Genomic DNA, 24,766 nt, shown 5'->3' on the forward strand with positions numbered 1-24,766 from the left:
CAAAAATATTTCTGTTGCAGTTGGAGAGAGGTGAAGTAGTTGTCCAATTAGTAATGGAAATGTTTTCTATGCAGCTAATAGTCATTGACATCAAATTATGTCACTGGTATTTCAAATACTTGGATCGCATTATTAGGGTGTGTGAAAATACAGATACATTTTTCGTTGTACATTTTACATCGTTTTACATTGTAAAGTTTTTAATTCACACTTAGGAAATATTTGGAGTCTGCACAAACAGAGTTGGCTAACTAAATTCAGTGGTATTTTGATTGAAGTGGAAGATGTAGAAGTTGCAACAAAGTAGTGTTGATGAAAGTTATCATTTTAGAATACGTTTGAAAACGTGCAGAGCCCTTCTACCATCTGACTGAAGAAAATCCAGGTCAGAATGTGCTACACCAGCTGGAGACCAACAACTTCTGCTGAAACCCTTTAAAGGAACAGTAACATCAAAAAATGAAGGTGTTTTAAAGTAATAAAAATATGCAGTGTTGCCCTGCACTGGTAAAACTGCTGTGTTTGCTTCAGAAACACTACTATTGTTTATATAAATGAGCTGCTGTGTAACCATGGGGGCAGCCATTCAAAGGAGAAAAGGCTCAGGTTTTATCTGTTATCCACCATTTAGTTTTTTTTCAATTTTTGCCATTGCTACACAGCAGCTTGTTTATATGAACTATAGTAGTGTTTCTAAAGAAAACAGATCAGTTTTACTAGTGCAGGACAACATTGCATGATATTTTCATTACTGTAAAAGAAAACTATACCCTCAAAATGAACACTTAAGCAACAGTTACATCATATTAAGTGGCATATTAAAGAATGTTACCAAACTGGAATATATATTTAAGTAAATATTGCCCTTTTTACATCTATTCCTTTGAGACACCATTTTATAATATTCTCTGTGCTGCCTCGGAGATCACCTGACCAGAAAAACTGCAGCTCTAACTGTAACAGGAAAAAGTGTGGGACTAAAACATAGAACCTTGTCTGTTAATTGGCTCATGTGACCTAACATGTGTGATTTGTTTGTGTGCCCCGTGAATTGTCTGATCCCAGGGGGTGGCCCTTATTTTTTAAAATGGCAATTTTTTATTTTGGATTACCCAATGGCCCATACTACTAAAAAGTATATTATTATGAAAGTCATTTATTTATATGAAGCATGGTTTTACATATGAGCTGTTTTATGCAATGTGTTTTTATAGAGACTTACATTGTTTGAGGGTATAGTTTTCCTTTAAAATGCTTTAAATTTTTTGGTGTTACTGTTCCTTTAAGTGTTAGCAATCATATAGTATTAGCTGCCAGTGCTGTGCATTTCTCATTCTCTGGCCAGTAGCAACATGTGACATGTTGTCAGTGCTCTGACAAAAGGAATTTAAGTGAATAATTGTTCTTCTTCAGACAATACCAGAACTTTCTGTTTCTGTTGGCTGATAATCCTGTACACTCATCTAATATAATTATTGGCTGTCCTTGTCTTCGGTTTTGGTCAGTTAATTTTGGTGTGATTACATTAGAGGTTCACCAAAAACAAAGATGCACACAGATGACCAGTTGTTAGTCAATAAAATACTATGAAAAACATGAGAAAGTGTGGCTAGCTGGCTAGCTTTACGTATCAGGGTCTTATGGATCGTACCTCCAGACATTAAAGGAATAGTTCAGTGTGAAACTAAAAACTGGGTAAATAGATAGGCTGTTCAAAATAAAAAATGTTTCTAATATAGTTAGTTAGCCAAAAATTTAATATATAAAGGCTGGAGTGAACAGATGTCTAATAAAACAGCCAGAATCCAACTTCCTGCTTTTCAGCTCTATAACTCTGAGCTAGTCAGTGACTTGAAGGGGGGCCACATGGGACATTTCTGTTCAGTGAGTTTGTAATTGATCCTCAGCATTCAGCTCAGATTCAAAAGCAACAGATATGACCCATGTGGCCCCCCCTCAAGTCTCTGATTGGTTACTGCCTGGTAGCCAGGGTAACCAGTCAGTGTAAACCAAGAGAGCTGAAAAGCAGGAAGTAGTGTCCTGACTGACTTGTTATACATCAAATCACTCCAGCCTTTATACATTACATTTTTGGCTAACTAACTATATTAGAAACATTTTTTATTTTGCACAGCCTATCTATTTACCCAGTTTTTATTTTTACACTGAACAATTCCTTTAATATTTTTAAAAAATCTGACCATGCACAATCCCCAAGCAGTCAAATATATTCACCATCTGGCAAAACAATGGCATCTATTGCATAAGAGACATACTGACCAGCACATTCTATCATGACATTTGCAGAAGCATCCACCAAATACCCGATACTTTGCAGGCAACATTTCTATTATTTACAAGCTACCCACTCTGCGAGGGAGGTCTTACGTAGGATGACAAAGCAAGACACATCTTGCCCAGTAAATCATATATGGAAAAGAACCAATACATCACATTTCACATCTTATATTTACAGACTCACAAGAAAAAACCTAGATCCATTGGAAAATTACACTTCTTTTGGGAAATGGACTGATATAATCCAAGACACCTCAACATCAGACATCGTGAAATTTCACTCCCATTCTATGCACATAATATCATCCAGTCAATACCAGATTATGACTTTACAAATATTACACCAATCCTATCTGACCCCACAACGAAGGTTCAAGATGGGACTACTGGCCAGTCCATCGTGTTTTGAGATGTTCAGCAGCTGATGCCTCCCTAATTCATTTCATGTGGCTATGCCCAGAAATCAAAACTTTTTGGTCAGAAGTATATGGGTACTGGCATTCGCTGACCAAACAAAAATTCCAACCTAACATTGAGTGGGCTTTATTTAGTAAAATCCAGGACACCCAAAATATATCCAGGGCTAACAAAGCATTAGCAGAAAGATTAGCTGCGGCTACTAGGAAAGCTATATTACAGGAATGGCTTTCACCCGTTCCACCCTCCATGAATCTAGTGAAAAATAAATTACATTTCTTGTTCCACATGGACTGGCAGGAAACAAAATATCACACATTAACAAATTTTTTGACATATGGACCACCTATATCCTATAAGTCTCCCACTTGACATAAGAAGGCTCACAGTCTCTTCATTCTATCGAACCACGTGGTACCAACCCTTTAATTCTAACAACAATGACCTAAAAACTATGGGTGTATTGGCTGCCTCCCAGGATTTACTGAAATGTATGTAGTGGAAGATTTGTTAAAATCCCTGCAACAAGGGCGAGCAACGGGCTTAGTTGATTTAAGTGTTTTATTTTATGTTTGTTATGTTGACATTTGTTTAGTTTGAAAAAAGGAAATAGGCCTCCCACATCTGCTTTTTCAGAAGTAGCGGTAATTTGTAAGAAAGAGTGACCACCACAACCCAACCTGTAAAACTTCTCAAACCTTATTTGTTCAATCCATACTACAAATGTACATTGTGTTCATACTATTCAAGAAAACCGACATTGATCAACAATTTTATTGATTATTGATGGTTCAATATGTAACAACAATGACATTATTGTATAAATGAACATGTAAAACTGTGATGAGGCTTTAATAAAAAACAATATTTAAAAAAAAAAAAAATCTGACCATGCTTCCAAAAAAAAAAGATAGATGGTGATCAGGATTTTCGGATTTTTTTCATAGAAACATCACAGATATAATTCCATGCTAATTACTTAAAACAGACATTTGTTTGTATATTGTGCATGTAGGCTTCAGATGGAATGGACAACCAGATAAAGTATCAGATGACAGAGAATGAGAAACTGTTGGTTCAAGCTAAAGAACTGAAGGAGGCATCTGATTCGAGTAAGTTTTCTTTAATTACTGCGCATTAAGGAACATGGATGTGAAATGTATCCATTGATTTCCTATTTCATTAATGTTCTGGAAAGTTTTGTTTGTCCTCCACTTTTTATTAACTACCAGTGTAAGACCCTGCATGCTCTTGTACAGACAATTTGATGAATCCACAACAGTTTCAGCAGAGTAGCATTTTTTATTATTGATGATATATCTTCCATTAGAAATGCTCTGCTGTGAAGTTTGTCAAATCCCCAAACACACTTGAAATTACATATCCCATCAACCTTATCTTTATAGCAAAGGTATATAAATGAAGGTCGTAAGCTATTCCCTGCTTCACCATTTAATTTTTACTCCAAGTTGATCTTCTTTCCATGCCCTTTATGAAATCGAGGCTCTTAGCAACCAAATGCACATTTCAAATATGGCTTGTAGGTACAAGAGAGATTTCAGCAGCTAGCTGGAAGAAGACCTTGACATTTTAATAACCTGCTTGCAGTGTTTGTATTTCAGTGTCAAAAATCATATATGTCAGAGCTACTGGTAAATTATAAAAATATTTCAGTAAAATACTTGGTAATAAAAGAAATAAATCTAATGGTATTATTCTTTCTGCCAAGGAAAAGACTTAGGAATTTCAGAAACGAAACAACGTGTAAATGATGCTGCTCTGAGAAAAGATGCTTTAAGCGATAGACTAGAAAATGCCATTTCTCAGATTGAAGTACACGAAGATGGTAAGTCAGCATAAAAAAAATTATTATTTATTTTGACCTGGTTTACCTATTAATAGTGAAAAGGTGTAGATATTATGCTTTTTTGTAAACAGAGCATATTATCATTGTATTTATGTACTGTATCTGTATAAATATGATGGAGCTAACATTGCGTCTTTTGTCATGGTAAAATGAAATTTTGGCAATAAACCCTAATGCCGAATCTATGTATTAAAATGATAGACTGCAGTTGTCAGTGTACTGTTCTTTTAATGTTTTACAAAGCTAAATCTCAACAGTAGCATTGTGTATGTGTCTTACATGCAGCGTCAGACTAGAGGGTCCAAGACCCAGCACCACAGGGGCCCCCACTCCCCCCTCTGTTGTCCCTGCCCCAGTAGTAACTCCCCTCCAACACCCCCATATACCTATTCTCTTGCCACTGCTGTGATTTGGGCCAGGGGTAGGTCAGGGGGGGGCAGCGCAGAGTGTGAGGCAGGAGCGGGTCTGCCCACAAGGGTCGGGCCCACAAGGTTTTTTCCCCGGTGGCCCACCAGGCCCAGTTCGACCCTGATTTCATGATTTACAGTATGTGTTGCTCTTTAAAGGAGAAGGAAACCCCCAGGGCGCTAAACCCCTCCCCCCCTCCCCTGTGCTGCCCCCCCTCCCTCCTCCCCCCTGGCCTACCTGTCCCCCTGGGCAAATGCCCCTAACTTTTTACTCACCCCTCTGCGCAGGTCCTGTCCACGGAGTACGCAGTCGCCATCTTCTCCCACGCGCGTCTTCTTCCTGCTCTGATCGGCGTTTTTTGGCGCATGCGCAGTAGGAACAGGTACCGGTACGGCTCTACTGCGCATGCGCCGAATGTCACGAAGTGAAATCGGAAAACTTCGTGACATTCGGCGCTTGCGCAGTAGAGCCGTACCGGTACCTGTTCCTACTGCGCATGCGCCAGAAAACGCCGATCAGAGCAGGAAGAAGACGCGCGTGGGAGAAGATGGCGACTGCGTACTCCGTGGACAGGACCTGCGCAGAGGGGTGAGTAAAAAGTTAGGGGCATTTGCCCAGGGGGACAGGTAGGCCAGGGGGGAGGAGGGAGGGGGGCAGCACAGGGGAGGGGGGGAGGGGTTTAGCGCCCTGGGGGTTTCCTTCTCCTTTAATAGCAGTACGATTATAGGAGTCATTTATTAATTGGATTGCAAAGTTCAAAAAATTGGTGCAATACTACATTTTTTGCACTTTCTACCCTGCTTTCCAGCCTCAATGAATTGCAGCAGATCTCTGCACATCATTTAAGAGCACAGAGACCTACAGCTGTCACCATAAATACAGCACTGGGCAGCATTATATTTATGTGGAGAGGGAGGGGAGAGGCACATAGGGGTCCCCTTCTCCCAACCCCTAACTTGTACATAATCCAGATGTGGAATTTAGGTTGTAACAAAGGACTCTGTCATGGAGCTCTGTACTAACCATCTGCTATATGGCTTTTGCATTTCTGTCTGGGGACACAGTAAATAGGGATGCACTGAATTCGGGATTCAGCCAGGATTTGGCCTTTTTCAGCGGGATTCGGATTCGCCCGAATCCTTCTGCCTGGCCGAACCAAATCCTAATTTGCATATGCAAATTAGGGGCAGAGAGGAAAATCACATGACTTTTTGTCACAAAACAAGGAAGTAAAAAATGTTTACCCCTTCCCACCCCTAATTTGCATATACAAATTAGGATTCAGTTCGGTATTCGGCCGAATCTTTCGCAAAGGATTCGGGGGTTCGGCCGCATCCAAAGTAGTGGATTCGGTATATCCCTAACAGTAAGTGACCCCAATGACAATAAGTTTTTGTCTCTTTAATATTTCTTCTTTATTTAAGAACATTTTTATTTTGGCTCATCATCAGAAACCACTTCCTATAAAGAGCAATGATATAAACCATGAATAAAAGTATTTCAGAGCTTATTAGAAATAAAACTATATCCAAAATACACTTTAGTCATAAATAAGACCATTTTACATCAGATTTCTGCTAGCCGCACAGAATTATGTCATGCAGTTTAAAGGCATTTTAAACCAAAACTATATGATCATTGGTATCTGTTGATCTCTCTGGTACAGTTGCAGAAAATCTGATTGGCCAAGATATCATTGAGCTTGGCATTTATGAAGTCATAAGTACACTCAGAACAATAACAATAACATCAAAAAGTAAAAGTATATTTTTTGACATTTAAAATATATAATTGTTTATGCAGCAGCTAACTATTCTGGTTCTTATGAACAAATGTCCTAATATAATATGGGTAAGGTTTCATTCTGTAGTCCCATTGAGAGCCATGGCTACACAGAAAATTATTTATATTAATTGTAGTGGTACTTAAACACAAAGTTATTAGCAGTGCACAGTAATGGTACACTAGTTTTATATGCATATACGGTAAACACTTTTTATTTCTGCTACTGATAAATGAACATACAACACACAGATTAATTGTAAAACAATTAATTTGACATTTCCATTTACTTCGTAGAGAACACAAGAAAGCGACTAGAAAAATCGAAACTGGTTGCTGAGGAAGCCTTAAACATCACAGCTATGATATCAAAATTGACCAATCCAATGTCCAAGAATGCCAAGATTTGGACCAAAGATCTTATTGATACAGATTTTGATGCTTCTGCTTATAACAAGGTTGTAAACTCAGCAGGAGAGGCTGGTAAGTTATTGATATATACTGGTTTGATTTGCTGCATTGGTTGTCAGGCTTCAGATGGTATGTGGCTATAAATAAATAGTCTATTATATTTTGTGTGTGAGCATCAACACCAACCCCATTTCTGAAGTTACAATCTGGCCGATGTAGGTATGCACCCATATACAATGACACCCAGTGGTTTCCCAGTAAAACTTTCATGCCTGTTTTAACTTTTGTCTTTTTTTTCTTTTAATTAATCACAACTGAAAATATATGTCCTGTGTGCTTCACAGCCTCGTATATCATGTCAAAATAAGGTGTCAACCTTTTACTGTATATATGATGCATTACAATGAATATTCATGAATCACTATTTGAGACATATTTTGTATTTATTGGTCTTTCTTTAATTGCAGTTAGGAACCTCACAGAGGTAGTCCCTTTGCTTCTGAATAAGCTGCGAACAGTAGAATACAAGTGGCCTACAAACAATATATCATCAAGCATTCTCCGCATTAGGGAGCTTATAGCACAAACAAGGAGTGTGGCCAGTAAGGTACGTGTCATAATGCATATCATACCTGAACATTGCTATGTACCATAAGTCTACCTGTAGGTGTAATAGGCGGGTGGACTTGTTTTGGATGCACACTTGAAGTTTGCACAAACTTCAAGCTGACTGGTGTTATTGGCCTTCCCACCATAGTTTCTAGGAAGAGAAGTCAGAATTTTCTGGTACTGGTAATAAGTCTTGTGTTATGATTACTGGAGTAGGGAAGTGCATATTACTTTAGATTCCTCTCTAAAATCCATTATTAAAAAAATCACAATTTAGATACATCCCAAACTACTACGTTCACGCCCTTTTATATATGGTGAAGCCTGGTGATGTGTGGTGTATTATGCCTTTTGTTTACACCACATAATAAATATGCCCCTAAGTTTGCCAAGGAACAGTAACCAGCAACCTATAAGGTTTGCTTTTAAATAGGTGACCAGTAAATCCTACTTGCTGATTAATGGCTATGGGTTACTGCTCCTGGGCAAACTTACCATTTATTATATAACCCCTTATATCTATTACTGTAATACAAAATCACATTTACTTGATTGTAGATTGCTACAAAATAAGTAAATTCAAGCTGCCTCTTTAGTCAGTGAATCGCAGTGACAGTAAAGACTTGCAGAGGTGCAACAGCGGGTGGGTCTGGTTAACTTTAACACATTACCATTTGATGTTGCATCTGTGCCTATTAACTGTGATATTCCTCTGTGTGGCACAAAAGTCACAGTGTCACTTGCTGCAGAATCTTTGTAACATCAAAGAGCGCTTCATTTATGCTGTCTTTTTATTTGTTTCAGCAAAAAATTTTCTTTAATTACTTTTCCTGTTGTAAATTCAATTTGATCAATAAGGCAGAAATGAAAAAACTCTGCCAACACAATATTGTTGAATTAAGTGCAGTAATTAAACATAATTAGTGATGGGCGAATTTGCACCATTTTGCTTCGCCGAAAATTTTGCGAATTTCCCGTAAAATTAGTGAAATGGCGAAAAATTAGTGAAACAGCGCCGGCGTCTCGTTTTTGACGCCAGTGTCCGTTTTTTTTTTTTGGACGCAGCGCCTTTTTTTTTGATGCCGGGAAATTTTTACCAGTGAATTTTCGCGGCCGCTTCACTAATTTATTCGCCGGTGGCGAATTGCGCGACTTCGCGCCTGGCCAATAAATTCGCCCATCACTAAACATAATGGCCAGTGCTTTTAAAGGCACTGACATTAGTGCTTGCTTGTAATAATATTAAGGGTAATGGAACCTTTTCTCCGCTGGTGGAATCTTCAAATGTGCCATAAGCCAAGGGGAAGAAATTAGGTGGGTATAGTCATAAACAACTGAACCTTATACAGTCAGAATGTCTTAATGGAATCTATGGATGACAGTGCAAGAGGGTACTAATTATACTTTAATTTTTTAATACTTTCATTAAACAAATACATAAGAGAAAAACAAGAAGGTCGTTAAAATGCATGTTTCTCAAAGGCTCACATTTGTATGTAAAGTTTTTGTGTGCTATTAGATGAAGAAATAATTGGGTGTTCCTGTTGTGTTTTTTATTGCAGGTCCAAGTGTCAATGCGGTTTGGAGGTAAATCAGCTGTTGATGTGAGTCTAAGAACAAATGTGGCAGACCTGAAAGCATATTCTTCTATCAGTTTGTACCTAAACCCGATTGCACACCAGGAAAAACCTCATGACAAACTCATTATGTATTTCGGAAATAAGAATGTAAGTGCTTAGGTTGAAAATTACTAAGAAAAATGTGTTGTGTTTTTTTCCACTTGCACACAATGTGAACTTCTTACACAACTAGAAAATAAGAAAACATTAGCATTAAGAAGCAGGGCTATAACAAGACCATAGAAATATCTGCACAGATTAAGGGGCATATTTATCAAGATAAATATTTGAAGGACAGGAAAGAATGACCCCCAATTTGCACCACCCCATTTATTATTCAGTAAGTCCCATGACAGGAAGTGAAACGTAAAACGTAACCTTTATTAAATTAGTTAAAATCGACCAAGGTGAAAGGGTTAATTTAAAAATACAAAAAGGAGGAGCACATCATTAACTGCATGCAGTAATCGACCCCCCACAAACAGCTCTAATAATTGATCATATTCAGCCTATTGAGATCATAAAGAGCATATCATTCGTGGGATGGATTGCATCATGTCCTGTATATAATGACAGCTATAGTGGTACTCAGTACCAGGATTGCCTTTGACAAAGCTCGCGGGTGCGAGTGAAACGCGCGTCAGGCGCCTCTCAGTTCTTTTAGCTCAATTAGGCAGGTAGCACATTTACTGCAACTAAAGTTTTTCCTGCGTCGCAATTGACCTTACCGCGGACCCGCCAGTAATACTGGGGGGTGTACCGTGGTAGGACGATTAAAAGACAATTTAGTGGTCACACTTGGGCAACGCCGATCAGTTAACCCTTTGGGACAGACTTTTGGCTTTCACACTTCTGTCATATACAGGGTGTTGCGGATACTGTGGAGGTTCAATTATAACATTGCCCACAGTTCTTGCTCATATTATAATTTCTGCACATACTAGTGTGTTAACCCCTTGGGTACTGAGTACCACTATAGCTGTCATTATATACAGGACATGATGCAATCCATCCCACGAATGATATGCTCTTTATGATCTCAATAGGCTGAATATGATCAATTATTAGAGCTGTTTGTGGGGGGTCGATTACTGCATGCAGTTAATGATGTGCTCCTCCTTTTTGTATTTTTAAATTAACCCTTTCACCTTGGTCGATTTTAACTAATTTAATAAAGGTTACGTTTTACGTTTCACTTCCTGTCATGGGACTTACTGAATAATAAATGGGGTGGTGCAAATTGGGGGTCATTCTTTCCTGTCCTTCAAATATTTATCATTAATCCTTGACCCTGCACACCATTTTTGTGCTTTTCTTGTTGGTGGAAGGTGCTATATACTCCAATTTCTGTACATTATTACGCATATTTATCAAGGGTAGAATTTCGAATTGAAAAACTTTCGAAATTCGAATTCAAAAAAACCAATCGAAATTAAGTCAAAGTTTTTTAGGTAGAATAAGTCAGTTTTCGATAGATTAGGTCCGTATTCTGCCATATTGTACAAATCGAAGGTGGACTTTTTTCAAAGTCCACCAATTGACTTCAAATAGGTTCTAGGAGGTTCCCCATAGGCTAAAACAGTAATTCGGCAGGTTTTAGATTCCAAATGGTCAAAGTCGAAAGAGGCAGTACATGATAAATTTCGAATATTAGAATTATTTTCAAATTCAAATCGAATTTGGACTATTCCCTAGTCGAAGTAAACAAAAAATAGCTCGAAATGAGAATTTTTTTCATTCGAAAATTCACCTCGCCCTTTGATAAATCTGCCCCTAAGAGTCTGCGTACTAAAGCTATAGAGATTTTAAGTCACATTGGTCCCTCTCCCACTGGAGCTTACAAACCAAGATCACATTCACACAAGGGTTGATTTTACAAGGAGCCAATAAACCTACTGCTATGTTTTTGGGGGGTGGGGAGAGCTGTTCCAGCAGGCTTTTTTTTTTTTTAGTGACTGCAACAGTCTCATGCTTTAACATTTAGCATACAGCCATTTGGCTTAGCAAACTTTTATTTTGCTAACAAACAGCAGTTATTATGGGTCAGTTACTAGGGGCAGCGGAAACACACTCTGACAACATGTTTCTCTATTAAACAGAACAGATAAAGACTATAAACTGTCTCAGACATTGTGGCTGGGAATATTTTTACTATCGCTTAACTCCTGCATAACTTAATATGTTTTCTAGGCACATTCAAATGTAAATACATAAATATCCAATAAATATCCAGTTTTAAATATCCAACATTTACAAGCAGATGAGATGGCAAACTATAATTATTAAACCTTTCCTCATATTATGACATATTAGAGCTAATTTACATCACGAAAGTGCAATTTCGAGTGCGATTGCCATATTTTTTCCCCGAAATGCAGAGCTTTTTCCCAGAAGGCAGGAAGCACTGAGAAGCACCAAGTTCAACTATAAGGAGGTGCGAAAAGTCTTAAATGAGCAAGAATAGATGAGACTACACAGTGTATCAAGATGTTCTTTTTTGTCTTGTCTATTTGCTTGTGTAGTAAATAGACTAGGCTAGGTGTCATTCATGGCCAAGCATATAAATGACACAATCACGTCACATATAAACCAGTTTGAACAATCATTCACAGCTGAATACTAGAGCATACATGTCATATCCTAACTGCCACATTCCCCATGGCAAATCATTTACTTCAGTGTTTGTGTTTCGTTTCAGTTGCCTGCTGTCTAGTACTCTGTGACAAGCAGCAATGCTTGAATTATGCATCATCCATTCGAAATTCAAGTTTAACTTAGAAAGCACATATGTTTATGCAATTCAGGTGTGAAAGTGAAAGCTATTATTCACTGTCATATATTAAGGAGGTTATTTTTCAAATTATTTAATTTAAAAAACTCCTACCAAACTAGAATCCATGATTTGACCTTATTTGTTATTTAAAAAAAAGCTTGATTTAATCTGATTGGGGAAAAATTGAATGAGAACCCGAATCGTGCAATTTTTTTTTAGATTTTTTTACTGTATCACTCGATTTTTTTTCAGACTTTTTCCCTAAAAGCCAGAATTTTTAGAATTTTTGCCCGAAAATATCGAAATAGTCGGATTTTCGGCCTAATTCCAGTGCACGCCACAGAAACTTCCAAATAGGATAGGGACCTCTCCCATTGACTTATATACAAAATCCACAGGTCTGAGATGGCGGATTTTCAGATTCAGACTTTTTGCAGCCTCGGGGTATAATAATTTTAGGGTTTTTTCCCACTAAAAATTCGGATTCTATAGTAAAAAAGCTTTAGTATTCAGACTTTAATAAATAACCCCCTAACTGTTACAGTCATAGACAATACTATTATATAATAGTAAAGTAAATGATGCACAGAGCATAATGCATTATTTTACAATATATTAATTAGTTTTTTTGTCTTCTGTTTAGTTATGAAAAAGCTGTTACATTATTTAAAATCTAATTAGGTTGGAATTGATTTAGAAGGCTTCTGTTGCCTCGCCAGGGTTTTAATTTTGGTTTAAAGCTATAAATATTTTTTTTTGTGACTCCTACTTTGTATTGTTGGCTATGATATTGTTTTGCTGGCAAGTAAATTATACACAAATGAACATGTTTCTTCTAGTCTACATCAGACTACATGGGTCTTGCAATTAAGAGCAACAATCTGGTTTATGTGTACAATCTGGGAAGTGGAGATGTTGAGATTCCACTGGATTCCAAGCCTGTCAACTCCTGGCCCGGATATTTTAGTCTCATCAAAATTGAAAGGTAGTATATGAAACAACTGTTTGATGAAATCATTGAAGACATACACAACCTGCCATCTCTGAAAATATCATTGTCCAGTTGTGGAATTACAATCTTTAAAGCTTACAATAAATGAATGTATTATTGCAGCAATTAAATGTTTATGGCCAGATCTAAAACAAGGGAAGTGATATTGTTGCTAATATGTGTACATTATCCTTGTGTGTCCAAGAGTATGGATGCAGTAAAAGGTCTATCCAGAAACTGTTTAAAACCCATACAGTACTGTATATGCAGTCATTAAGCAACAGTGTACTCAACCAGCATGCTGCATCAGACTATAATGGATAAATAGAAACATGCAATAACTATTTTTATGTGTGAACTAACTGATCAAACTAATAGTGGAGAATACAGTATGCTCTTACAAACATATATTACTTAATGATCCAATGGGAAAGTAATATACTGTAAAAGGAGACATTTTAATAATAACACTCCCCTGTTTCCTAATTTCATACACAGATAGACTGGAATATATTTTAAATAACTGACATATTTTAGAGCTTGTTAGGGGAAAATATATCTATTAAATGCTTCATGTAAAAATGTGAAATAATTTTACTGAATTGCATTCATAGGCTGGGCCGACATGGCAAAGTGCTTTTAACTGTACCTAGTCCAAGTAGCACAGCAGAAGAAAAATTCATTAAGAAGGGTGAGGCTACTGGAAGAGATTCTGTTCTAGATCTAGATCCCGCCAGCATGGTGTTTTATGTTGGTGGGGTTCCTTCAGGATTTCAGGTAAGTGGAAATAACCAAGCTAGAATTATTGTTGAGTCTAGGTACTAAGAAATAAACAATGGTGATTTTAAGGGTGGGAGAAGTTAAGGAAGTCTGCCACTCTTCCTGTCATTATTGAGAAGTTTTCCGTGTTTCAGGAATGGCATTCCAAACTGATTTTCTATTTTGAATATATAGACCTATGACTAAGTGCCATCTGGTCACTATTAGTGCTTATCTGCAGAACATTCCTCCTGATGTAATCATTTGCAGGATATCAGTTTATTAACCAATTCAGAGATTTGCAGATCATGTATTGTCTTTTGAAATGAACGGATCTAATATGGGCACTTTTGTGACTCACAATGCTGCTGATTTATTAAAGCATTATTTTTTTCTCTTGCATTATACTTTGTATTATCCTGTTTAGTTTTATACATACACTTTATATACCCACACGTAATAGAATTCTGTATGAATGAGCATAACTGCTACCATATGCCTTGATGGCAGTGAATTCTGAGGAATGTTGCACCACAGAGTAAGATATTTTCTGAACATCCCTCCTGCCAGTTGCAGTGATCAAATGCTGACTCACAAGCAGATAAATAACACATTTTTTATATTTTATTAGCATCCACACCTATTTTTGTGTAGTTTGTGAACAAGTCACTGTTTCTGTTTGATGCACAATTGCTTCCTCTCCGTCTTCATTTAGCTTCCCGCCAGCTTAAATCTGCCAGGCTTTGTTGGTTGTCTAGAGCTTGCTACTGTCAATGATGATGTTGTTAGCTTGTACAATTTTAAGAACATCTACAACATGAACACAGTCACAGCACCACCGTGTGCCAGGTAAAGAAAATGTCCTCATTTACATTCCCTGTACATTATGTTTTTGTTCTTTTACAGAGCTTTTCAAATACAACCTTTTTTTACACCTTTTATACTAATGATAAAAGTATATTCATCAGGGAGTTAAATTCAGTTAAAAGCTCACATATTTAGTGAGCAGAGAAAATAATCTTCAAAATATTCTGTGGGAGACTTTACTACAATAATAGTTCACAGCCTTGGTGCATTAGTCACTTCCTTTGAGGAATCTGGAGGTTACTCTCTACGATAAAGCCTTCCTGAGCATATAGTCTTCATATCCTTCCCACAGATTAAGGCTGTAATCACACAAACCATTTTAAATATGGGTTTTTTTTTTGTATTTTCTTAGCTTAAATATTTGCCTTCCTGGGAAATAAAGTATACATCTCATTAAACAAAAAGTGTTGAAATATAAGAACAGCAATCATATCTGCACTCTGTATTATTTAAAATAAGAGGTTAACTTTATATTTGTAACTTTTAACTGCTAAGCTAAAAAAGATATTTTACCATTCGATTTGCTTCTATTTTTTTTACGTATTTACTTTACAATTTAAGACAGAGAAATAGGCTTAGATAGTGGTGAAAAAGAAATAGCATATTTAGTGCAAGTTTCTTTCTTACTATTTTTGCTATAAATTACAGTAAGGAGGTTACTCTCAGACGCAATTGTATTTTGCCATTTTTTGAAGCTGAGATCAAATATTCACTAAGAATATTTCTATTTAGTTTTTACAAAATACACTGGCTTCAAGGCCTCAAACTGACTGAACTGTGCACAACTATGTAATCTTTACTAAATATGATTTTTTTGCAACGTTTGTCAACTTTAGAGACAGTAGCATCTTTATCATTTTATACATATTTACACTGGTTTTTTTTGCTTTTGCAGTTGAGCCAAAGTTTGCCTGTGAAGTTGAAAAATATTTTTATACCAAGTTCAGGCTTCGGCAACCCTGAAATAACATCTTTCTGACACATAATGATTCTTTTTTCATAGGAATAAATTGGCCTTCACACAGAGCCGTGCAGCAAGCTATTTCTTTGATGGGACTGGATATGCTGTTATACGCAATATAGAAAGGAGGGGTCGCTTTACCCAAGTCACTCGCTTTGATATAGAAGTCCGAACACCAGTAGATAATGCCCTTATTTTACTCATGGTTAATGGAGTAAGTATAATTTTTTTATTTCATACTCTTGTCATCATGGATAATAGATTGCAGGATTATGCAAATATATAATGTTTCCCATGTTGCTTATTCTGTTTGCTGCAGGGGACTAATGTAAGAGAGAATGCTTTGGAAAATACATGGAGGCTGAACCTCCAAACTTAAAAAAAACAACTTAAGTTAGGTCTGTCCAACTGGCAGCCTTAAACTGTCAGTTGATTTTTAGTTTGAAGAGTAGCAGCCTGGATTTTCCTGGCATGAATACAGAAATAGTAATGTAAATTAACATGTATTAGTGATAATATGTAACTTGTACTTTTACCAAAGATTTTTTTTGTCTAGGATTTTTAAGGGTCAGTTCCAGAGGTAGGATCACACTACATGAACTGCAACTTTACATGTATTGTTATTATAAAGTATATGCACACTTTCAAGTCTCTTACAACACTCATTGGGGTAATTTACTAACCAGTACTGAAGGACAGTTTGAATATTATGACATCACTTGGCCTAGTTGCTAGCTGTATTAGCTTATGTTATTGGGTTAATTAACTGCACTGTGATAATGTCAGTTGTAAGTTGGTATTCCAGGGTGTGAAGTTGACACTATACTGCCTTTAATTTTGTTATTGTCCTCACAGAGGAACTGCCCTTCATTATTGTTTATAATGGCCTCAGTTCCTAATTTCTGATATCAGGGCCTGCTACCACTGACAATAAATTAATCGACAAGTTGTAAATTGAACAGCAAGAACATTTTTTATAAAACAAACTGTTTATGTTTTAGACCAAATTCTTTAGTCTGGAGCTCCAAGATGGATATCTGAGACTGCAGTATGATTTTGGCTTTGCCAAGGGGCCTGTGCTTCTTGAAGATTCAGCGAAGAAGTTTCAGATAAACGATGCAAGATATCATGAGGTACTCTGTTTAACCCAATTTCAACACTATTTTGCTAGGGAATAGGCCCTTCTATGAATTAAGGGATGTAAACAAAATGTACACAAGGCTTGAGAAAGGGCAAGACTAAGCCTGAAACGTTGCCTGTTGGTTACTGGTCAAATAACTTTTTCACTTTTGCAACAAAGAGGTGCTGCAGTGATTTCTTCTCTACTATATGTTTGACCCCTGGCAAGGGTCTTTGGACTGCTCTGCACTCTGCCCGAAAATAGTCTTTGAGAGGTGGTTGAAGCACACACATTCTTGTACTTGTACACAAAAACTCAAACACAAGAATAGTTGTTTTCCCCATTAACACAGATACAAGAATATTTGTTTCCTGTGTATAGCATTATTTGCTTTTAGGCAGCTATACAGACACAGGAATCAATGTTGGAATAGAGTGGATTCGACCAGACTGTATAATATCAAATAGAACAAGAAAGTGATGAATTTCAGTCCAACGCAGTGGGTTGCTGCAAAATCAGTGCTTTATTCGACAGCACTGATTTTGCAGCAACCCATTGCGTTGGACTGAAATTCATCACTTTCTTGTTCTATTAGGAATCAATGTTGTTTGTGGGCTGTCAAACGATAATAGATAAAAACACCAAATTGTTCATTTAGAGGCAGATCTTTAATTACGTTTTTTCTAAATTTGATCAGGAAAAAAAATCCCAATTAAACTCAACAACGATAGTGAAAAAAAATGTCATCAATTCTCATCAATTCACAGAAAAACCTCATTCATACAACAAAAATCACGTGGTTCCATTCATTGTTATAACATTAAAGAAATAGAGTTAAAATATACACCACCATTGACTTTTATAGAAGCCCATAAGCTTTTAGTTGATAATTTTTCTCATTTGAATAATTGAGATTTTTTCAGTTGCTGAATATATTTAAGTTTGGAAAATGTTGAGGTTGCATTTTTCACCGAAATTTTCTTGAATCGTGAATTCAGAAATGTAAGGGTCAGTATAACCCTTCTTCAACATGAGTTCACTGAATAGGATTTGTGCTGAGGATGCTTTTTCTACAACCTCTGATTAATGCAACATAACCTTTAAATATATTGACCCGTATGTCACTTTATGGTACATGAATGCCTGGATCTGCACGCATTCAGAATTAGCCTAGATGTTGTGCCTATGTCGGTGTAGCCTCAGGGCCCCACATCTCATTAATTTGTCACTGCATTTGTTATATAAATTCATTTGGAAATTGATCAAGAATACACAATAATTTCAATAGCAAGCAAAGCGTTAATACCTAAGAAACCTATGCAGTAAAGCCAGTGTTCATGTTGTGTTTTCCAAGATCTCAGTCATTTATCACAATTCCAAGAAGATGATATTGGTGGTTGACAGAAGACATGTGAAGAGTGTTGACAATGAAAAGACATCAATTCCTTTCTCTGACGTTTATATTGGAGGAGCGCCTTCTCCAGTTTTGCAGAGGTTTGTGCCAATTTCAACTGAAAACTGTTAAAGATGTTCCTGTGTTATCGTGTCAGAATTTGGTCTGTCTGTATTTTGTGCATATTTTCCACTGTATTACCAGTGCCACGTACTGAATACCAGTGAGAGTATGGTAATAACTTATGTTGAAACTCAGCACCTAGCAATTATAACCATGGCAGCAGTATCAAACATTGTAAATGTGAAAAAACACAAAAAAATAAGACAGGAACTTCATTTTTGGGAGACTGCAATTTATTTATGTTTTAACTGCTAATGGCCTCAATGTGATTAAATGCAGGATCCAGTCACAAAAGTGGCATTGAGATGAATTTGCCGTTAAATTAGAGTAATATTTTACACCACAAAATCAGTTAACAAATTCACAATCTTTTGAATTTTAATATTCAAAGCAATTTTGCCAATTTAACTCCATCCTTCTGAATGTTTCCATTAATGGCACCAAAAAACAACCACAAACTGTGTAGAAACTGTGGAGAAATTAGGTACTCATAGGTATTCATAAATGTGGCTTCTGGAACATAAGTTTAATGCCAACACGTGCAAAGCCACAATATTTAGGAAATGGAGTAAGACATTGTGAATTTGATGTACTTTTAATGACAATTTAACTCCAGTAATACTTCTTACTCCAATTTCACTTTGAATTACCCCTTGGTGTTTTATCCAGTTAGATGGCAATTAACATTCTCCTTCTTTATATGTACAAAAGCATAGAGAATATGTACAACAGGGACATCTGGTATGACGTTTTTGAGCAGCTGTTGGACATTGATCTGGATTGATTTGACACCTTCCTAGTTTAAAACCAGATACATGTTAAATTCACATTGTGCATGGTTATCTAACAATTAATTTAGACACATATTGCCTGTCTACTCAAAAGCCAGTCCATGTGCAGAATAAATCCATGTTAACTGCTAATTAGCCGTTCAGTGCATGAGTAAAATGGGTAATTGGTTTTAAGGATGAGGTGGCAACACATTCAACAGCATAATGAATGTATATAAGCACAGGAGGTTAAAAATAAATAAACAGGAGGCATTGAGCAATAATCCATCTTTTGTATTAACTTGTTATTGCTTTTAGTGTGAAGAGTCACCTAGCTGCAGACATTTCCTATAAGGGATGCATAAAAGGTTTCCAGTTTCAGAAGAAGGATTTCAATTTGCTGGAAGAACCAGAGACGCTTGGTATCAGCTATGGCTGTCCTGAAGAATCACTTGTAAGTTCAGCACTCGGTGGCCTGCATAATTTTTCATTTAGCTGACGTACATAGGCTAATATTAATTGCACTGAGCCTTGAGCACCCCTGTATTGCAAGGGGTGGGAGACAGAATCTGTGTATTTGACAAATAAGGATTGCTATTCACTAATACATGGATGATACATGGAACATGGCAAACAAACACAGTACTACCCTGTCATCTCACTAACCTTCCCAGACAACCCTCTTCAATTGTGATTCACTAGGGTCCCTGAAATTAGCATTTTCTTGTCCTTTAACAGTTGTTGAACACATTACATTATCATAGTATATACCCTGTAAAACCAAACACCGTATTTACTTTTGTTTTGAATCATACTAATGAAGTGCAAATGTTTTCTTGTTTCACCTCAGATGTCCCGTCGAGCTTATTTTAATGGGCAAAGTTTTATTGCTTCTAGTCAGAAGCTGGCTCCTTTCGAGTCCTTTGAAGGTGGCTTTAGTTTCAAAACTTTACAGCCCAGCGGTCTGTTGCTTTATCACTCTGAAGGGGTGAGTAGATCTTAATGATTGTAGGTTGTATTAAATGTATTGCTTAAGCTAATGTATTTCCACTGGGGAAAATCCTTGAGATCATGTAACCTGTTCCTTGCTTGTAATTATTTTGAATTCATTATTTCTAGGCTGATATGTTTTCATTATCCATGGATAAAGGATCAGTTGTCTTCAGAATAAAAGACATCAAAGTGCAATCTAAAAATAGGAAATACAATGATGGGAAGAACCACTTTGTGGTTGCTTCAGTCTCCCCAACAAGGTATAGTATGCACCTTGTATATTATAGAATAGATAGTAGGAAACCTTCAGATTTTTTAGGATTCATCCACATCTTTAAGAACTCTGATTTTTTAAAAGTAGAATAGGTTATAGGTTTTCCAAAAATAATGTGATCACACAGCATGATTGTACCGCTGTATGTGCATTCGTTTTGTAAATATGTTTGAAGACTTCCTCAGTTGCATGGATTGTCATGTCTTGTTGCCAAACCATTCTACAAACGCAACACTATATGTTTTCTTTTTGCTTGTAGGTATCAGTTGCTGGTAGATGAAACAGATGCAAGTGTAGAAGATAGACAGAAATCTGATGCAAGCTCTCCGGTGGCAAGAAAGTTTTATTTTGGAGGCACCCCAACTGGAGTTTCCCAGGCCAATTTCACAGGGTGTATCAGCAATGCTTATTTCACAAGGTTTGTTTTGTATTTTTTGGTGCTAAGTGCAGTCTGAACTATTCACTCAATAAATGCAGACATCTATAGCTAGCTGCTCTGGTTTACTAAACCTTTTTTGAAAGGTAACATCAAAGTAATCCATACTCATGAGACATGACTGCTCCATTGCATGAAAATATGTTTGTGGTGACCTTTTTGAAGTGGTCACATGTGGCAATTGACATCATATGGCAAGCTATTATAGTAGAATTAAAAACTATTTACTCATAAGAGTTCTATTTTAAATGCATTTTTCTTAGAAAAGTATAAAGGCATAGTTTATTAAAACCACAGACATGAGCTTACTATTTGCCAACTTTCAACAAATATCAGCCATATGTGACTTTTTTGGGCGGGGGATGTAAAGCCTGCAGTGAAATGTTTTAAAGGAGACATATATCTTCAATGGTAGTATTTCTCCATACCAAATATTGCTGAACTTTTTTAGTATATTATTGAAGTTTAAAGCATGAAGGGAGCTGTAGTCCAGACACCATAGAGATGAATTCATAAAGCAACAATGTGTGATAAAACAGTTTTCCAAGTACTCCAGGTCCAGTTGCCCAGTTAATGTATACTCTGTGAATACATGACTCTCTGTTGTGGGTTTTATACAGTATTTTTCAAAAGCAATATATAATTTTGTAGCTCTGAACACCAGAATACCCTTCAGAAATTTAAATTCAAATTTGAATACAGCAAACATTGCAAAATAATCCTAATATATTAGATAACAAGATAATGGTATGATGCTGGTAGGCATGATTTTCACTGTAAACTTTTCTAGAATCTGTAATGTCTTAGTATGCCTACTTGACAACCAGGGGGGAAGCAGTAGAGTTAGTTTAAGAGAAGGTATTGGGGCTTTTACACAGATTATCATGCAATATCCCTGTTATTGCAGGACTGGGTGGGATTGAGACATGTGGATTAAAGAGATTTAATAGATTTGCCCCTTCTTTACCTTACTGGGCTGAAAAAATTGTCATACTAAGCAAAAACAGGAACAAATGGGTACAATCACTGGGTTTGCTTCCTTATGTTTTTGTTTGCTAGAATTCTGTCAGTTTGTGTTTGCGCTGGTTCTTTGGTTGGACTAGATGCCTTTACAGATGATTTATTCTCAAGAATAAACAGTAACAATGTCTTTCAATGTTTAAGAGTTGACAGAGATGTTGAAGTTGAGGATTTTCAGAAATACACAGAGAAAGTCCAACCTTCTCTTTATGGGTGTCCAGTTGAAACACCTCCTATTGCTCTGCATCAAAAGCATGGTAAAAATTCCTCTAAAGACAAAGGAAAGCTAAAGAAGAGTGTAAGTTTGTTACTGATACTAATCTTACTTTCTGAATTGCTATGTTTTTTGGTATCCTTACATCCTCTGAGACCCTTTCATTGCATTTTATAGCTATGCATAAATGTGGTGGCGATTTTAAATTAGAATATCATCGCCCATCAATCTACTGCTCATCTTTCTATTCATATTCTATTCATATTCTATTCAATATTTCTATTCATGATCTCTACCTGTAGGCCATTGTTTGAGTCCACAGATAAGAGCAAAGTGTCTGTTGGCCAGAGGCAGGGCACATACTGTACCTTTCTGTGTGTGTGTGTGTGTGTGTGTGTGTGTGTGTGTGTGTGTATATATATATATATATATATATATATATATATATATATATATATATATATATATATATGTAGTCCCACAGTACCAGCACTCCGATCTTTAAACAGGTTCGTGGTGCACGATCAAATACAGGATATATAGAACAAGAAGGATCAGCACTCACTGTATTGATGTGAAGAAAAGTTTTGCGTTTATTGATTTACAACATAATCCGACGTTTCGGTCCCACCTGGTCCCACCTTGAGAAAGGTCCCCAGGTGGGACCGAAACGTCGGATTATGTTGTAAATCAATAAACGCAAAACTTTTCTTCACATCAATACAGTGAGTGCTGATCCTTCTTGTTCTATATATATATATATATATATATATATATATATACTAGTCTTCAGCTCTCTGTGATACATAGGTCAGTATTTTAATAATGAGCAGCATGTGAATAGAACTTACTGCTCCTAGCTTTCTGCATCTCACCATCCAACTCTGCTGCAAAACTTTGTATTACCATTGCCAATTATTCAATTGTGGGGTATGTCTAATTCCTGCTAATTGAACTTACTGCTCCTAGCTTTCTGCATCTCACCATCCAACTCTGCTGCAAAACTTTGTATTACCATTGCCAATTATTCAATTGTGGGGTAGGTGTTAAAATGCATCAGTTAACATTTATCTAGCAATTTGTTGCTTGCTTTAGTGAATAGTTTGGTATGTCCATTTTATTGCTATTGATGTCTCTTAGATGACCAGACTCAGAGATTCTTCTGTCTTTAACTTGTCTTAATTAATCAATTGCTGGCCCTCACCCATGTGACCCTCTTGCTGTATATCAGGACATTCATTCTAGGGGAAGCATAGCAGGGGTGAGCATGGCAGGAGAGCCATGGCACATTTAACAACTTAAGTCCATCAAGTTAAAGTACAGAAAGTTTAAGTACAACATATAGAGTTAGACAGAGTTGGACAGCAGTTGGATCAGAGTTGGACTGGAATCTCCAAGCAAACACTGGACATCACTGCTCAACAATTCTTCTATCAACAAAATAAGACGGATTATACTGTCCAACTATGTTTAATTTGATTGCCTTCTTTTTCTCTCTCTCCTCTATACTTCTGCATATATCCTCTGCACTCCAACATCCATCAAACTATCCTGAAATTGAAATCTCCTCTTCACTGCTCCCATCACCCTCTCTCAATCTAAGCACACTATCTTGTATTGTTAAATCTATTATCCCCTCTCATCCCATCAAACAATACAATGCTCGCACTGTCAAATCTAGGTCACACCTTGTCTCACTCTCATTATTACTGTTACTTGCAGCTGGGGATATCTCCCCAAACCCTGGTCCAACTCACTCATTTGTACTCTCACTTATTCCTACTCTCAGGCATTCAACAAGGTCTTTTCCAGTCTCTCAGACTTTACGCACTTCTAATATTGCAAACCTAATTCACATAAAACCAGCACCCTCCCTGCCTTTCTCATGTGCCCTCTGGAATGCACGGTCAATCTGCAATAAACTAACAGCAGTCCATGACCTCTTTATAGCTAAATCCCTTCACCTTCTTGCAATCACTGAAACATGGCTCTCCCCCTCAGACACCGCTTCACCTGCTGCCCTCTGCTATGGAGGCTTCTCACTTACTCACACTCCTAGACCGGATGGCCGTCATGGCGGTGGGGTGGGATTTCTTCTCTCCCCCAAATGTAGGTTTCAAAATCTAACTACACCGATTTCTCTCTCCTTCACTTCTTTTGAAGTCCACAGCATACGTTTGTTTTCTCCAATCTCTTTGCGTGTTGCTGTCATATATCGCCCCCCAGGTCCCTACTCCACCTTCTTGGATCACTTTGCTGCCTGGCTTCCATACTTTCTCTCCAGTGAGACACCTGCTCTCATTTTAGGGGACTTCAACATCCCCATTGACAACTCTGCTTCTGCTGCCACCTCTAAACTTCTCTCTCTAACAGCTTCTTTTGGTCTCTCTCAGTGGACCGACTCACCTACCCACATCGAGGGTCATGCTCTTGACCTTATATTCTGCCACTCATGCTGCCCATCCAACTTAATTAACTCTCCCTACCCTCTGTCTGACCATCATCTACTCTCCTTTCAGATACTGCTTTCACCTGCACCTTCACAACCATCTCTCTCTACCCACACGTACAGAAACCTTAATGCCTTTGAACCACAACAATTATCAACAGTATCAGCACAATCCATATCTCATATTAATACTCTCTCCTGTCCCAATATGG

At 37.1% G+C, this 24,766-nt stretch overlaps 1 protein-coding gene across 2 annotated transcripts in view; it reads left to right on the forward strand.

Moving 5' to 3' along the window:
• Window positions 1–24,766, forward strand: part of lama4.L (laminin subunit alpha 4 L homeolog) — an 84,512-nt gene that overhangs the window by 45,928 nt on the left and 13,818 nt on the right. For both annotated transcript variants that reach the window (XM_018263292.2, XM_041562985.1), the window contains 16 exons: window positions 3,731–3,827; window positions 4,445–4,561; window positions 7,070–7,255; window positions 7,651–7,790; window positions 9,355–9,519; window positions 13,024–13,169; window positions 13,790–13,952; window positions 14,650–14,783; window positions 15,805–15,976; window positions 16,764–16,895; window positions 18,237–18,376; window positions 19,487–19,622; window positions 20,019–20,156; window positions 20,288–20,421; window positions 20,695–20,853; window positions 22,036–22,189. In XM_018263292.2, the coding sequence (XP_018118781.1) occupies window positions 3,731–3,827; window positions 4,445–4,561; window positions 7,070–7,255; window positions 7,651–7,790; window positions 9,355–9,519; window positions 13,024–13,169; window positions 13,790–13,952; window positions 14,650–14,783; window positions 15,805–15,976; window positions 16,764–16,895; window positions 18,237–18,376; window positions 19,487–19,622; window positions 20,019–20,156; window positions 20,288–20,421; window positions 20,695–20,853; window positions 22,036–22,189 (2,313 nt within the window). The remainder of the gene's footprint in view (window positions 1–3,730; window positions 3,828–4,444; window positions 4,562–7,069; window positions 7,256–7,650; window positions 7,791–9,354; window positions 9,520–13,023; window positions 13,170–13,789; window positions 13,953–14,649; window positions 14,784–15,804; window positions 15,977–16,763; window positions 16,896–18,236; window positions 18,377–19,486; window positions 19,623–20,018; window positions 20,157–20,287; window positions 20,422–20,694; window positions 20,854–22,035; window positions 22,190–24,766) is intronic.

Source organism: Xenopus laevis, chromosome 5L (genome assembly GCF_017654675.1).
Source record: "Xenopus laevis strain J_2021 chromosome 5L, Xenopus_laevis_v10.1, whole genome shotgun sequence".
Taxonomy (NCBI): domain Eukaryota; kingdom Metazoa; phylum Chordata; class Amphibia; order Anura; family Pipidae; genus Xenopus; species Xenopus laevis.